The sequence below is a fragment of the Prinia subflava genome, chromosome 8, assembly GCF_021018805.1.
Source record: "Prinia subflava isolate CZ2003 ecotype Zambia chromosome 8, Cam_Psub_1.2, whole genome shotgun sequence".
Classification (NCBI taxonomy): Eukaryota; Metazoa; Chordata; class Aves; order Passeriformes; family Cisticolidae; genus Prinia; species Prinia subflava.
This window is the reverse complement of record NC_086254.1, coordinates 18396928-18412439: the sequence shown is the minus strand read 5'-3', so window position 1 is coordinate 18412439 and position 15512 is coordinate 18396928. Positions and strand designations below refer to the sequence as shown.

The following is a 15512-nucleotide window of genomic DNA, read 5'->3' as shown; positions in this document are numbered from 1 at the left end:
GCCATGCTTGTTTGACAGTAAAAGCCATCCATGTGAAGATTCCAGGACTCAAGTGCACATTTTTACATGAAAACTTCTCTTTTATTAGTCTCTCTTGGAATAGTGTACAAAGGAGTAATCAAAATATTCATGTTTTATTATAGAAAGTTCTCTACAGGAGACTCCTGTATCCACATCAGGGGCCCTTATTTCTGGTACGGCCTCAGTCCTGTGGTTGTCAGATGTTGCCATGGGACTGAAAAGGTATGAAATTAAGAAATTGGCTTTGAGAACACCCAATTGCTTAGCAAGAAGCTGCTCTCTCTTTATAAATTTTTAATGAGAGTGTTTATAGTGTTTCTCTGAAGTGCTGTCTGTGATTCCTGAGCGTCTCGGGAAGATGGGATGAGGGAGGTGTCAGTGAAACCTTTGGGATCCCCCACCTTCCTACAACCAGCACTTGATGGACCCCTGCTGAACCAGAGCTGGACCATGGTGAATCACTGCAGATGTTTTCCTTTGGCTTTTGTTTCCTTCTCATTTCCTCCCTTTTCCTTTGCAATTCCCTTTTGCCTTAGTATGTTCTTTCAATTTTCCCATGCATCTCCCCTTTCCCTTTCCATTCCCTTCCCCTTTCCATTCCCTTTGCCCTTCCCTTTCCCATTTACTGACTGGAGAAGCAGCAGCAGCATTTTGAGGAAGCAGGATTACATGAGCCACTGGTGCCAAGCCTGTGAGTACTTGGGCTTTTGGATTTTCCTGTTGTCCCTCAGAATTCCTGGGGAGACAGACAGACAAATCTACTTTGATACCAAGCCTTTAGCATCCATAATGAATATTCCAGCCTTAAATATGCTTTTGCCAGCAAAAGCAGCCTTGAGCATTAAGATGGATGATATTGGGAGAGCAACCTGGTTCATCAGCAGAGATTTCCCAACCCTTTACAGAGGATTTCCCTGGGCAGGGCCAGGTACCTCCTACTCAGAGCCACTCAGGAGGTTGAGGGCGTACAGGGCCACAAACAGGGCAGCCACAGCCTCGAAGGGCTGATCCGTAGGGACAGCTGATCCATCTTCCTGGAGCTGCACTCCACTCAGCTCCACCAGGGCAATGGTTAACTTCTGATCCTCTGCGTGTGGGAAGGACAGCAGCCCAGCATCCACACGGAAATTCTCCATCCGATACTCCAGGTCGTGTTTCAGTAGGTTTCCAACCTTTAAACAACAATAAAAGAAGCAAAATCAGGATTTTCATCAGCTGTCAACTTTTGACATCACTATGGAGATGCTGACAGAATTAAAATAGTCTGCACCCCCTTGAAAGGAGCCAAGTGTGATGTGTGTTCTCACCAGCTTCAGCTGTTGGGACACAATCTTCCTTTCCAAGGATTCCAGCAGCAGCAGCAGCTGATCCTCCATTAACTCTGCAGAAATAAACTGGGTTTGGATCCCAAACATTGCACTAAGGTTGGTGGTGGGATGGGAGAGCAGGATGGGAAAGAGTGAAGAGGATGGGAAGGGTGATCATTTTTTGTAAAAAGTGCCCATTTAGTTGGAAGTTCTTTGGATGTTTCAATAGAAATTGTTTATGCATGCTCACTGTGAGAGTGATCTGGCTGTTACTCACAGAATCACAGAATACTGGGTTAGAAGGGATCTACAAGGATAATGGATGTCCAACTCCCATCCCTGCACAGGACAATCTCAGCAATCCCAGCATGTGCTGAGAGCGTTGTCCAAACCCTGCTGGAGCTCTGTGAGCCTTGGGGCTGTGACCATTCCCTGGGGAGTGTGTTCAGTGCCTGAGCACCCTCTGGGGTAAGAACCTTTCCCTGATATCCAACCTAACCCTCCCAGACACAGCTCCAGCCATTTGCTTGTGTCCTGTCACTGGTCACCAGAGCAGAGATCTGGGCTGCCCCTTGAGAGGAAGCTGTGACTGCACTTTGATGGAGCTGGGAGCCCTGGATGGGTGCAGAGGGGATTTCTCTCCTCTCCTCTCCATGGGACTCAGATGTAGATTCCATTTGAGGAAGAGGAGAAGGAGAGAGAGAAGGCAGGAGGGAATGGCAGGACTGGGAGTCATCCCTGCCTTGATTTCCCTCTCAAAGACCCAAAGCCTCACCATGCAAAGCATCAAGGACGTAGGTGATTCCTTCAGCCAGCAGAAGGAGATCACCTCTTGGGAAATGCTGTAAGGTGCTGAACAGGGCTTGTAATTTTGGGCTCTCAGATTTCAGCTCATAACCATCATTTTGCTCAAGAACGTCTTCCATCTGCAAGGTACAAGGAAAAGAAATGTCAGGATTTGAGGGCCGAGGCTGCTGCTTGTGCAGAGCAGAGAGATGTGCTGAGTGTGGATGGACGATTGTGGCACAGGACAGATGACCTGGGCAAGAGGTGTGGTCCTGGATGTGTCTGTATTTCTAAATGGTGGCCGTAAGCAAAGCTTCACTTACTTTGTGGCTGAGCTCCTGAAGGAGGTTGTTGTCTCCCATCACAGCTTTGATGGTGTTTAAGACAATGAGCAGCACGTCAGGAGACAACTTGGAGAAAATTTGACAGTGGTTTTCAACTTCTATCAGCACCACTCCTAAATTTCCTTGTGAGGGACCTGCAAAGCAGAATGAGACCAAATGTGTCACTTGAGTTCTAGGAGGTCACAGGCAGCTCTAAACTCAGAGTTTGAAACACTCATATGAGTGTTTTTGGAGTTGTATGGAATTGGGGCAGTTGGGATGTGATGTGTCACAACTGTGTGTGTGGGAAGACGTAAATGCAGATCTGGTGATTTGTTGTGTGCTGGGAGATCCCATCTTACCCAAAGCAGGTAAAAGTTGTGCGTGTGGAAGTCCTAAAAGGCATTACTTATGCTCACCTTCATAAGATGCAATTATGTAGTCTCCTCTTCGGAAATAATCCAATTCTGAAAGACGATAAAAAGGACATTTAGGGTGTTTTACATCCGTCTTCCCACTGTTGGTCACCCACTCTGTTTTCACCTTGGTTCTTTTCCTCTGAGTACAAAATAAACAAACCCAAACTCTGTTCTCTGTGCCATTTACAGCAGGAGCTTTGCAGCTCCTGATAAGTAGATCTGAGACATCCTTCTGTCCTCTTTTTGCTGACCCCTCCCCAAACAGCATCTTTCTTGTGTAGGTAGTGACCTTGCATGGGCTGTCTGGCCTCCCCCAGGTGATTTCTGTCTCTTACACTGCTTCCCTCTCCTTGCAAACACGCTTAGGGTGTATCTGAGACCAGGTGATTCTTGTTAAAATGTTCTTCCTCTTGTGCATCTTTTGTGGAAGGGAGAAACTGGTCATATCTGCAAGTTACTTACCCCAGGCTCCATCTCTTATTTGTAGCGGGATGGTATTGAAGGCCAGGGTGCAGCCCTTGGGTATGGCTATGCTTTGGTTGTTCTCTCTGGTGCCCTGGTCAAGGAAAACAGCCATTGGAACACCTGGGTGCAGGTGTTGGGGAAGGAAGGAGGGACAAGCCAAACCTTTGCAGAAAATTTGGCATAACAATGGGCGATGAAGCCCCCGTCTGCCCTGGTGCATTCCCTGTAGACGGCACTCTCCGAAGCTTCGAGCATTTCAGTGACCACAAATAGACCGATGTCTGTTTTCTGTAGTTGTCGGATGAAGGAATGATCCATGTTGATTCCCCTAAAAGAGGAAAAGATTTGGAAGAGTTTTGAGCACCACGAGCAGCTGACACAGCTGGGGGGATGTCTTGGTTCTCCATGGCCTGGATTTTGGTAGCAGGGGCTCCACAGAGGTGTCTTCTGTGAGAAGCTGCCAGAAGCTTCCACCGTGTGTGGCAGAGCCAATCCCTGCTGGCTCTGAAGATTGACATGCTGCTGACCAAGCCTGGGCCAATTAGGGATGTTGGGAACAGCTCTGTGATAACATCCTTAAGGAGAAAATCAAAACAAATTGGGACACAGATTTTTCCTAGGCAGAGAAGAGGAGGGGATGAGAAGATGTGAAGGAAACAAAATGGACACCAAGGTCAGTGGAGAAGGAGGGACAGGAGGTGCTGCAGGCTGTGGTGAAGATGACAAGGAAGCAGCTGTGCTCCTGCAGCCCATGGGGATCCACAGGGAATGCAGAGATCCACCCACAGCCCGTGGGGGATGTGCCCCTGCTGCAGCAGGAGGATGCCTGGAGGAGGCTGTGATCCAGTGGGAGACCCACTGGAGAGAGGGCCCTGCTCCCAGGCTGGAGCAGCCTGGCCCTGGAGGACTGCACCTGAGGAAGAGTCACCCCCAGCACAGCAGTTCTGAGAGGACTGTTGCCCATGGGAAGGACTCCTGTGGCAGCAGTTTTGGGATGATTGCTGCTGCTCCTGAGATTTGAACTACGCTGGAGAAGTTCATGGAGAACTGTCTCCCATGGGAAGGCACCCCCACAGCGAAGCAGGGGAAGGACTCCTGTCCCTGAGCAGCAGAAGAAAACCTTGGGTGAAGATCTGACCAAAACCCCCCTGCCCTTTCCGTGGCACTGTCAGTGGGAAGGAGGGAGGGGCTGAGGGATAGAAAGGTATTTTTAAAGGGCCTAGTTCATTTCTCATGATCCTCCTGTGATCTTGTTAGAAAGAAACTCATTTTACAGCTCTAAGTTGAGCCTGTATTGCCTTTCAAGTGTTTTCTCCAAGTCCTTATATCAACTCACGAACCCTTTCTTTAATGTTTTCTCTCTCCTCTGCCCAGCTGTAGCAGGGGAGAGAGAGTGAGTGACTTTTGTCACTGCCTGGCATTTGGCCAGTGTCAAACCACGACAGGGGGATAAGCCTGTAGAAGAGGAGGCTCAGTGGGGACCTTGTCTCTCCATTCCCTGTCTCACCTGGTCTAGTTAGGGGAAATTCATGCCTAAAGGTCTTAATCTTGGTTTTAGGCTGTTGAATACCCATTGTTGACCTGGCATGGGCTGGAGGGGGCTGAATGGAGCGTGTGTGCTCCCTTTGTCATTCCTTACCTTTTTCTTCTCAGTGCCTCCAGTGAGTCCCGTGATATGCTCTTCTTCTGTGTCTTGATGGAAAAGACATTGGACAAGGAGGCAGCTCCTTGCAGCCCTACGCTTGCAGGGTCAACAGAAATGCTGAGACCTCCATCAGCTTGGTCAGTGCTGGTTTTTGTGAGAGTAAATGGGCTGGAATCTTGTCGGATGGTCTCTGAAAGAATTCCATGAGTTATGTTAAGCAGGACTACACAGGCTCAGCACTGTGAGTCTATCACACAGGAAAGCTGGAACTTGGTAGAGTTCAGCCCCAAATGGTTCAAACATATTATCTATGGTATTTGATAAATTTATATTGATAAATTTGGGCTTTACCTATGTTTATATGCACTTCTCCAGGCAGCAGCACATGATCCAGTGTGAACCCTGTTGGCTCATAGTAAGGAGCTGGGTGGAATATTCGGTTTGATTTTCTTTTTTTTGTCAGTAGATAGAGAAGCCTGAAGTGCTCCTGGTGTGCGATGCTCTCAACAGGGACCATTTCCTTGCTTGGATCCATTTCATTTACGATGCATTTGGTGAGTTTTTTGAACATTCTGCTGTGGCTGAGTTTTTAAAGCAAAGCCAAGGAGATTTCTACCTTTGGAAAGAGGCAACACAAATTAAGCCAAATTACTTGAAATCATAGCACAGAATCACAGAATGAACTAGATTGGAAAAGATCTTTGAGGACATCCAGTCCAACCTATCAACAAACACTTCCTCATCATGGCACTGAGTTCCAAGTCCAGTCTTTCTTTAAACACACCCAGGGATGATTACTCCAGGAAATGCTCTGGGCAGGTGAGTCCAGTGACCATTCACTCTTTCAGTGAAGAATGTTTTCCTGATGTCTAAGCTAAACTTCCCCTGGAGCAGCTTAAGCAGCACATAGTTACAAAGTTTTAATTTGATTATGAAGAAGATTTCAAAATAATGACCACTATTACCCAGAGACACAGATTTCCCAGGGTTATTCCAGGGAGAGTTTGGCCAGGATGCAGCAGGGACTCTGGGTTGTTTGGCCTCGTCTGCCTTTGCTGGTGGTCACCAGTGATTACACAGAGAGAACACGGCTAGCACACTCGGAGGATTCTGGTTTTAGGGCAAATGTCCACCAAACTAGAGAGAAATCAGCCCAGTCCATGTGCTTGGGCAGACCCTGTTGGTCTGCAGGGGAGAGTTGGTGTTTGAGGGCCAGCAAAAAGTCCCTGCTCCTTGTCTGGGACAGCTTGTTTTTATCAGAAAGTTTCAGTTTCACTTTTGTGGTGTTTTACGGGATGGAGCTGGAGAGGTGAAACAGAACAATCTGGAATGGTTTGGGTGGGAAGGGACCTTAAAGCTCATCCCCATTCCTCTCCCTATATTGGCCAGGGACACCTTCCACTGGCACAGGTTGCTCCAAGCCCCGTCCAGCCTGCCAGGGATGTGGGCTGGTGCCAGTGCCTGACCACCCTCACACAGAGGAATTTCTTCCCTATAGCCCATCTAATCCTACTTTCTATCAGTTTGAACCATTCCAAAGACAAATAGTTTTGTGTGCTCAATGTCTGTAGCACTTCCGGGCTCTTTCCCTTGAGTCTGCCGGAAGGGAAGAGAAACTAAACGAGAGCACTTAAAGACAGAGCTCCCACCAACCCTCACCCCTACCCACATTCTGGGGTAATGCACTTCCGTGTTTGTGGGGCGGGGGGCGTGCAGAGCAGACCGCGGGGCTGCCGAGCTGTTGTGGCCTCTGGAGAGCAGCAGGACTGGGGAGAAGTCCTCTGGCTCTCTGCCAACGGTGTGGAAGTGTTTGCTACTTACGGGAACTGTAAATGCCACAGGAAACTCTCACCCCCACAAAGCCAGAGCAAAGAGTGAATTGATTTCTCTTACCTTGCTAACAGGGAGCTGCCCAAAGCACCACCTGGGCGGGAGGGGTGTTAGACCCGATCCGTGCTGGACGATCCCTGGCTGTTCCCAGCAGCTTATCTGTTGTTCCCAGCTGTGAGATCACTTCATCCTCCTGACAGGGTTCCGCTTCCACAAATTGGCCGGTGATGGCGTAACACTTCCTTTTCAGTCACTGAGCAGAGTCTGTTAAAGGGGCTGCGGATAACTCAAACTTCTACAGATGGAGGAGACGAAAGCCCATTGCTGGAAGTGTCGCAGCCCAGACTGGACAGGAAAGTGTCCCTGCTGCTGGCAGCAGGAGGGACTGGATGGGGTTTCCTTACAAGGCTAATCATTTCATTGTTGTGTGATTGAACTTTATACAGCAATGGAACACTGGTGTTCTTTGCTAAATGGAGAAAGGGACTCAGGAAGGGGTATTGGCAAGACATTGTTCTTTGTACATGTGGGTGATGCCCTGGCACAAGTTTCCCAAAGAAGCTGGGCCTGCCCCATCCCTGGGAGTGTCCAAGGCCAGGTTGGATGTAGCTTGGATCTACCTGGGATAGTGGAAGGTGTCCCTGCCCATGGATGCCTCTGCAGCCTTAAGGGGCCTTCCAACCCGAGCCATTCCACGTTTCCTGGGTACATTGCCATGCTTGTTTGACAGTAAAAGCCATCCATGTGAAGATTCCAGGACTCAAGTGCACATTTTTACATGAAAACTTCTCTTTTATTAGTCTCTCTTGGAATAGTGTACAAAGGAGTAATCAAAATATTCATGCTTTATTATAGAAAGTTCTCTACAGGAGACTCCTGTATCCACATCAGGGGCCCTTATTTCTGGTACGGCCTCAGTCCTGTGGTTGTCAGATGTTGCCATGGGACCCAAAAGGTATGAAATTAAGAAATTGGCTTTGAGAACACCCAATTGCTTAGCAAGAAGCTGCTCTCTCTTTATAAATTTTTAATGAGAGTGTTTATAGTGTTTCTCTGAAGTGCTGTCTATGATTCTTGAGCAGGCTGGGGAGATAAATGGGACCAAGACGGTGCCAGTGAAACCTTTGGGATCCCCCACCTTCCTACAACCAGCACTTGATGGACCCCTGCTGAACCAGAGCTGGACCATGGTGAATCACTGCAGATGTTTTCCTTTGGCTTTTGTTTCCTTCTCATTTCCTCCCTTTTCCTTTGCAATTCCCTTTTGCCTTTATATGTTCTTTCCCTTTTCCCTTGCATCTCCCTTTTGCCTCTGCACTCTCTTCCCCTTTCCATTCCCTTTGCCCTTCCCTTTCCCATTTACTGACTGGAGAAGCAGCAGCAGCATTTTGAGGAAGCAGGATTACATGAGCCACTGATGCCAAGCCTGTGATTATTTGAGTTTGTGGATTTTCCTGTTGTCCCTCAGTATTCTTGGGGAAACAGACAGACAAATCTACTTTGATACCAAGCCTTTAGCATCCATAATGAATATTCCAGCCTTAAATATGCTTTTGTCAGCCAAAGCAGCCTTGAGCATTAAGATGGATGATATTGGGAGAGCAACCTGGTTCATCAGCAGAGATTTCCCAATGCTTTACAGAGGATTTCCCTGGGCAGGGCCAGGTACCTCCTACTCAGAGCCACTCAGGAGGTTGAGGGCGTACAGGGCCACAAACAGGGCAGCCACAGCCTCGAAGGGCTGATCCGTAGGGACAGCTGATCCATCTTCCTGGAGCTGCACTCCACTCAGCTCCACCAGGGCAATGGTTAACTTCTGATCCTCTGCGTGTGGGAAGGACAGCAGCCCAGCATCCACACGGAAATTCTCCATCCGATACTCCAGGTCGTGTTTCAGTAGGTTTCCAACCTTTAAACAACAATAAAAGAAGCAAAATCAGGATTTTCATCAGCTGTCAACTTTTGACATCATTATGGAGATGCTGGCAGAATTAAAATAGTCTGCACCCCCTTGAAAGGAGCCAAGTGTGATGTGTGTTCTCACCAGCTTCAGCTGTTGGGACACAATCTTCCTTTCCAAGGATTCCAGCAGCAGCAGCAGCTGATCCTCCATTAACTCTGCAGAAATAAACTGAGTTTGGATCCAGAAGCTCATACCAAGGTTGATGGTGGGATGGGAATGGAGAGCAAGATGGGAAAGAGTGAAGAGGATGGGAAGGGTGATCATTTTTTGTAAAAAGTGCCCATTTAGTTGGAAGATCTTTGGATGTTTTAATAGAAATGATCTGTGCAGGCTCACTGTGAGAGTGATCTGGCTGTTACGCACAGAATCACAGAATACTGGGTTAGAAGGGATCTACAAGGATAATTGATGTCCAACTCCCATCCCTGCACAGGACAATCTCAGCAATCCCAGCATGTGCTGAGAGCGTTGTCCAAACCCTGCTGGAGCTCTGTGAGCCTTGGGGCAGTGACCATTCCGTGGGGAGTGTGTTCAATGCCTGGGGTAAGAACCTTTCCCTGATATCCAACCTAACCCTCCCAGACACAGCTCCAGCCATTTGCTTGTGTCCTGTCACTGGTCACCAGAGCAGAGATCTGGGCTGCCCCTTGGGAGGAAGCTGTGACCGCACTTTGATGGAGCTGGGAGCCCTGGATGGGTGCAGAGGGGACTCTCCTCTCCATGGGACTCAGATGTAGATTCCATTTGAGGAAGAGTAGAAAGAGAGAGAGAAGGCAGGAGGGAATGGCAGGACTGGGAGTCATCCCTGCCTTGATTTCCCTCTCAAAGACCCAAAGCCTCACCATGCAAAGCATCAAGGACGTAGGTGATTCCTTCAGCCAGCAGAAGGAGATCACCTCTTCGGAAATGCTGTAAGGTGCTGAACAGGGCTTGTAATTTTGTGCTCTCAGATTTCAGCTCATAACCATCATTTTTCTCAAGAATGTCTTCCATCTGCAAGGAACAAGGAAAAGAAATGTCAGGATTTGAGGGCCGAGGCTGCTGCTTGTGCAGAGCAGAGAGATGTGCTGAGTGTGGATGGACGATTGTGGCACAGGACAGATGACCTGGGCAAGAGGTGTGGTCCTGGATGTGTCTGTATTTCTAAATGGTGGCAGTAAGCAAAGCTTCACTTACTTTGTGGCTGAGCTCCTGAAGGAGGTTGTTGTCTCCCATCACAGCTTTGATGGTGTTTAAGATGATGAGCAGCACGTCAGGAGACAACTTGGAGAAAATTTGACAGTGGTTTTCAACCTCTATCAGCACCACTCCTAAATTTCCTTGTGAAGGACCTGCAAAGCAGAATGAGACCAAATGTGTCACTTGAGTTCTAGGAGGTCACAGGCAGCTCTAAACTCAGAGTTTGAAACACTCATATGAGTGTTTTTGGAGTTGTATGGAATTGGGGCAGTTGTGATGTGTCACGGAAGAGGTAAATGCAGATCTCCTGGTGATTTGTTGTGTGCTGGGAGATCCCACCTTACCCAAACCAGGTAAAAGTTGTGCGTGTGGAAGTCCTAAAAGGCATTACTTATGCTCACCTTCATAAGATGCAATTATGTAGTCGCCTCTTCGGAAATAATCCAATTCTGAAAGACGATAAAAAGGACATTTAGGGTGTTCTACATCTGTCTTCCCACTTTTGCTCACTCTCCCTGTTTTCACCTTGATTCTTTTCTTCTGAGTACAAAATAAACATACCCAAACTCTGTTCTCTGCGCCATTTATCAGCAGGAACTTTGCAGCTCCTGAAAAGTGGATCTGAGACATCCTTCTGTCCTCTTTTTGCTGACCCCTCCCCAAACAGCATCTTTCTTGTGTAGGTAGTGACCTTGCATGGGCTGTCTGGCCTCCCCCAGGTGATTTCTGTCTCTTACACTGCCTCCCTCTCCTTGCAAACACGCTTAGGGTGTATCTGAGACCAGGTGATTCTTGTTAAAATGTTCTTCCTCTTGTGCATCTTTTGTGGAAGGGAGAAACTGGTCCTATCTGCAAGTTACTTACCCCAGGCTCCATCTCTTATTTGTAGCGGGATGGTATTGAAGGCCAGGGTGCATCCCTTGGGTATGGCTATGCTTTGGTTGTTCTCTCTGGTGCCCTGGTCAAGGAAAACAGCCATTGGAACACCTGGGTGCAGGTGTTGGGGAAGGAAGGAGGGACAAGCCAAACCTTTGCAGAGACCGTGGCAACAAATTTGGCCTTGAGACCTCCATTTGCCGTGGTGGATTCTGTGTACACGACGTCCTCCGAGGCTTCGAGGATTTCAGTGACCACAAATAGACTGAAGTCTGTCTGCCGTAGTTGTCGGATGAAGGAATGATTCATGTTGATTTCCCTAAAAGAGGAAAAGATTTGGAAGAGTTTTGAGCACCACGAGCAGCTGACACAGCTGGGGGGATGTCTTGGTTCTCCATGGCCTGGATTTTGGTAGCAGGGGCTCCACAGAGGTGGCTTCTGTGAGAAGCTGCCAGAAGCTTCCACCATGTGTGGCAGAGCCAATCCCTGCTGGCTCTGAAGATGGACATGCTGCTGGCCAAGCCTGGGCCAATTAGGGATGTTGGCAACAGCTCTGTGATAACATCCTTAAGGAGAAAATCAAAACAAATTGGGACACAGATTTTTCCTAGGCAGAGAAGAGGAGGGGATGAGAAGATGTGAAGGAAACAAAATGGAGACACCAAGGTCAGTGGAGAAGGAGGGACAGGAGGTGCTGCAGGCTGTGGTGAAGATGACAAGGAAGCAGCTGTGCCCCTGCAGCCCATGGGGATCCACAGGGAATGCAGAGATCCACCCACAGCCCGTGGGGGATGTGCCCCTGCTGCAGCAGGAGGATGCCTGGAGGAGGCTGTGATCCAGTGGGAGACCCACTGGAGAGAGGGCCCTGCTCCCAGGCTGGAGCAGCCTGGCCCTGGAGGACTGCACCTGAGGAAGAGTCACCCCCAGCACAGCAGTTCTGAGAGGACTGTTGCCCATGGGAAGGACTCCTGTGGCAGCAGTTTTGGGACGATTGCTGCTGCTCCTGAGATTTGAACTACGCTGGAGAAGTTCATGGAGAACTGTCCCCCATGGGAAGGCACCCCCACAGAGAAGCAGGGGAAGGACTCCTGTCCCTGAGCAGCAGAAGAAAACCTTGGGTGAAGAACTGACCAAAACCCCCCTGCCCTTTCCGTGGCACTGTCAGTGGGAAGGAGGGAGGGGCTGAGGGATAGAAAGGTATTTTTAAAGGGCCTAGTTCATTTCTCATGATCCTCCTGTGATCTTGTTAGAAAGAAACTCATTTTACAGCTCTAAGTTGAGCCTGTATTGCCTTTCAAGTGTTTTCTCCAAGTCCTTATATCAACTCACGAACCCTTTCTTTAATGTTTTCTCTCTCCTCTGCCCAGCTGTAGCAGGGGAGAGAGAGTGAGTGACTTTTGTCACTGCCTGGCATTTGGCCAGTGTCAAACCACGACAGGGGGATAAGCCTGTAGAAGAGGAGGCTCAGTGGGGACCTTGTCTCTCCATTCCCTGTCTCACCTGGTCTAGTTAGGGGAAATTCACGTCATTAATCTTGGTTTTAGGCTGTTGAATACCCATTGTTGACCTGGCATGGGCTGGAGGGGACTGAATGGAGCGTGTGTGCTCCCTTTGTCATTCCTTACCTTTCTCTTCTCAGTGCCTCCAGTGAGTCCCGTGATATGCTCTTCTTCTGTGTCTTGATGGAAAAGACATTGGACAAGGAGGCAGCTCCTTGCAGCCCTACGCTTGCAGGGTCAACAGAAATGCTGAGACCTCCATCAGCTTGGTCAGTGCTGGTTTTTGTGAGAGTAAATGGGCTGGAATCCTGATGGAGGGACTCTGAAAGAATTCCATGAGTTATGTTAAGCAGGACTACACAGGCTCAGCACTGTGAGTCTATCACACAGGAAAGCTGGAACTTGGTAGAGTTCAGCCCCAAATGGTTCAAACATATTATCTATGGTATTTGATAAATTCATATTGATAAATTTGAGGTTTACCTATGCTTTTACCATCTCCTCCAGGCAGCAGCACATGATCCAGTGTGAACCCTGTTCGCTCATAGTAAGGAGCTGGGTGAAATACATGGTTTGATTTTCTTTTTTCTATCAGGAGATAGAGAGGCCTGAAGTGCTCCTGGTGTGCGATGCTCTCAACAGGGACCATTTCCTTGCTTGGATCCATTTCATTTACGATGCATTTGGTGAGTTTTTTGAACATTCTGCTGTGGCTGAGTTTTTAAAGCAAAGCCAAGGAGATTTCTACCTAGGGAAAGAGGCAACAAAAATTAAGCCAAATTACTTGGAATCATAGCACAGAATCACAGAATGAACTAGATTGGAAAAGATCTTTGAGAACATCCAGTCCAACCTATCAACAAACACTTCCTCATCATGGCACTGAGTTCCAAGTCCAGTCTTTCTTTAAACACACCCAGGGATGATTACTCCAGGAAATGCTCTGGGCAGGTGAGTCCAGTGACCATTCACTCTTTCAGTGATTAATGTTTTCCCGATGTCTAAGCTAAATTTCCCCTGGAGCAGCTTAAGCACAATATAGTTACAAAGTTTTAATTTGATTATAAAGAAGATTTCAAAATAATGACCACTATTACCCAGAGACACAGATTTCCCAGGGTTATTCCAGGGAGAGTTTGGCCAGGAAGCAGCAGGAGCTCTGGGTTGTTTGGCCTCGTCTGCCTTTGCTGGTGGACACCAGTGATTACACAGAGAGAACACGGCTAGCACACTCGGAGGATTCTGGTTTTAGGGGCAAATGTCCACCAAAACAGAGAGAAATCAGCCCAGTCCATGTGCTTGGGCAGACCCTGTTGGTCTGCAGGGGAGAGCTGGTGTTTGAGGGCCAGCAAAAAGTCCCTGCTTCTATTCTGAGACAGCTTGTTTTTATCAGAAAGTTTCAGTTTCACTTTTGTGGTGTTTTACGGGACGGAGCTGGAGAGGTGAAACAGAACAATCTGGAATGGTTTGGGTGGGAAGGGACCTTAAAGCTCATCCCGTTCCTCTCCCTATATTGGCCAGGGACACCTTCCACTGGCACAAGTTGCTCCACGCCCCATCCAGCCTGCCAGGGATGTGGGCTGGTGCCAGTGCCTGACCACTGTCACACAGAGGAATTTCTTCCCTATAGCCCATCTAATCCTACTTTCTATCAGTTTGAACCATTCCAAAGACAGATAGTTTTGTGTGCTCAGTGTCAGTAGCACTTCCGGGCTCTTTCTCTTGTAAGTCTCCAGGAAGAGAAGAGAAATAAACAACAGCACTTAAAGACAGAGCTCCTACGAACCTTCTCCGTTACGCAAGGCTCCGGGGTAATGCACTTCCGTGTTTGTGGGGCGGGGGGCGTGCAGAGCAGACCGCGGGGCTGCCGAGCTGTTGTGACCTCAGGAGAGCAGCAGGACTGGGGAGAAGTCCTCTGGCTCTCTGCCAAAGGTGTGGAAGTGTTTGCTAAGTACGGGAACTGTAAATGCCACAGGAAACTCTCACCCCCACAAAGCCAGAGCAAAGAGTAAATTGATTTCTCTTACCTTGCTAACAGGGAGCTGCCCAAAGCACCACCTGGGCGGGAGCGGTGTTAGACCCGATCCGTGCTGGACGATCCCTGGCTGTTCCCAGCAGCTTATCTGTTGTTCCCAGCTGTGAGATCACTTCATCCTCCTGACAGGGTTCCGCTTCCACAAATTGGCCGGTGATGGCGTAACACTTCCTTTTCAGTCACTGAGCAGAGTCTGTTAAAGGGGCTGCGGGTAACTCAAACTTCTACAGATGGAGGAGACAAAAGCCCATTGCTGGAAGTGTCGCAGCCCAGACTGGACAGGAAAGTGTCCCTGCTGCTGGCAGCAGGAGGGACTGGATGGGGTTTAAAGCTTTTCCAGCCTAATCATTTCATCATTGCATGATTCAGCTTTATAGAGCAATGGAACACTGCTGTTCTTTGCTAGATGGAGAAAGGGACTCAGGAGGGGGTACTGGCAAGACATTGTTCCTTGTAAATGTGGGTGATGCCCTGGCACTGGTTTCCCAGAGAAGCCACGGCTGCTGCATCCCTGGGAGTAGCCAAAGGCAGGCTGGATGTGGCTTGGAGCAACCTGGGATAGTGGAAGGTGTCCCTGCCCATGGATGCCTCTGCAGCCTTTAGGTGCCTTCCAACCAGAGCCATTCCACGTTTCCTGGATATATTGCCATGGTTGCTTGACAGTAAAAGCCATCCATGTGAAGATTCCAGGACTCAAGGGCACGTTTTTACATGAAAACTTCACTTTTATTAGTCTCTCTTGGAATAGTGTACAAAGGAGTAATAAAAATATTCATGCTTTATTTTAGAAAGTTCTCTACAGGAGACTCCTTTATCCACTTCAAGGGCCCTTATTTCTGGTACAGCCTCAGTCCTGTGGTTGTCAGATGTTGCCATGGGACCAAAAAGACACTAAATTAAGAAATTGGCTTTGAGAACACCCAATTGCTTAGCAAGAAGCTGCTCTCTCTTTATAAAATTTTAATGAGAGTGTTTATAGTGTTTCTCTGAAGTGCTGTCTATGATTCCTGAGCGTCTCGGGAAGATGGGACCAGGGAGGCGTCAGTAAAACCTTTGGGATCCCCCACCTTCCTACAACCAGCACTTGATGGACCCCTGCTGAACCAGAGTTGGACCATGGTGAATCATTGCAGATGTTTTCCTTTGGCTTTGTTTCTTTCTCAT

At 48.4% G+C, this 15512-nt stretch overlaps 2 protein-coding genes across 6 annotated transcripts; both read right to left on the bottom strand.

The window, feature by feature from the left end:
* Positions 1 to 59: 59 nt before the first annotated feature.
* On the bottom strand, positions 60 to 7179 carry LOC134553738 (gasdermin-A3-like). 2 transcript variants are annotated; one of them, XM_063403789.1, is made up of 10 exons: positions 6860 to 7179; positions 5318 to 5578; positions 4961 to 5156; positions 3484 to 3649; positions 3319 to 3412; positions 2857 to 2904; positions 2438 to 2592; positions 2104 to 2254; positions 1329 to 1402; positions 60 to 1193 (listed from the first exon to the last, which is right to left on the bottom strand). In XM_063403789.1, the coding sequence occupies exons 2-10, from the start codon at positions 5535 to 5537 to the stop codon at positions 957 to 959; spliced, it is 1341 nt and encodes a 446-aa protein (XP_063259859.1). In that variant the 5' UTR covers positions 5538 to 5578; positions 6860 to 7179; the 3' UTR covers positions 60 to 956. The 2 variants fall into 2 exon arrangements, with proteins under 2 accessions (XP_063259859.1, XP_063259857.1); XM_063403787.1 differs by having other exon boundaries at positions 5318 to 5582; positions 6860 to 7173.
* Positions 7180 to 7586: 407 nt separating this feature from the next.
* On the bottom strand, positions 7587 to 14516 carry LOC134553736 (gasdermin-A3-like). Of its 4 annotated transcripts, none has more exons than XM_063403784.1 (11): positions 14341 to 14516; positions 14100 to 14236; positions 12797 to 13061; positions 12440 to 12635; positions 10968 to 11133; positions 10803 to 10896; positions 10340 to 10387; positions 9936 to 10090; positions 9602 to 9752; positions 8841 to 8914; positions 7587 to 8705 (listed from the first exon to the last, which is right to left on the bottom strand). In XM_063403784.1, exons 3-11 carry the CDS (start codon positions 13014 to 13016, stop codon positions 8469 to 8471), a joined length of 1341 nt encoding a protein of 446 aa, XP_063259854.1. In that variant the 5' UTR covers positions 13017 to 13061; positions 14100 to 14236; positions 14341 to 14516; the 3' UTR covers positions 7587 to 8468. The 4 variants fall into 4 exon arrangements, with proteins under 4 accessions (XP_063259854.1, XP_063259855.1, XP_063259856.1 ...); XM_063403785.1 differs by having other exon boundaries at positions 12797 to 13057; XM_063403786.1 differs by lacking the exon at positions 14100 to 14236 and having other exon boundaries at positions 12797 to 13057.
* Positions 14517 to 15512: the final 996 nt, after the last annotated feature.

Excerpts from the sequence above, each read along its gene's own strand:
- LOC134553738 (XM_063403789.1), bottom strand. The coding sequence starts at position 5,537 with ATGTTCAAAAAACTCACCAAATGCATCGTAAATGAAATGGATCCAAGC. Across the intron at positions 5,157-5,317 it reads AGAAGTGCATATAAACATAG|AGACCATCCGACAAGATTCC; the intron begins GTAAAGCCCAAA and ends GAATTCTTTCAG. Across the intron at positions 1,194-1,328 it reads TGTCCCAACAGCTGAAGCTG|GTTGGAAACCTACTGAAACA; the intron begins GTGAGAACACAC and ends TGTTGTTTAAAG.
- LOC134553736 (XM_063403784.1), bottom strand. The coding sequence starts at position 13,016 with ATGTTCAAAAAACTCACCAAATGCATCGTAAATGAAATGGATCCAAGC. Across the intron at positions 11,134-12,439 it reads GAGGCACTGAGAAGAGAAAG|GGAAATCAACATGAATCATT; the intron begins GTAAGGAATGAC and ends TTCCTCTTTTAG. Across the intron at positions 8,915-9,601 it reads CGTCCTTGATGCTTTGCATG|AGTTAATGGAGGATCAGCTG; the intron begins GTGAGGCTTTGG and ends TTATTTCTGCAG.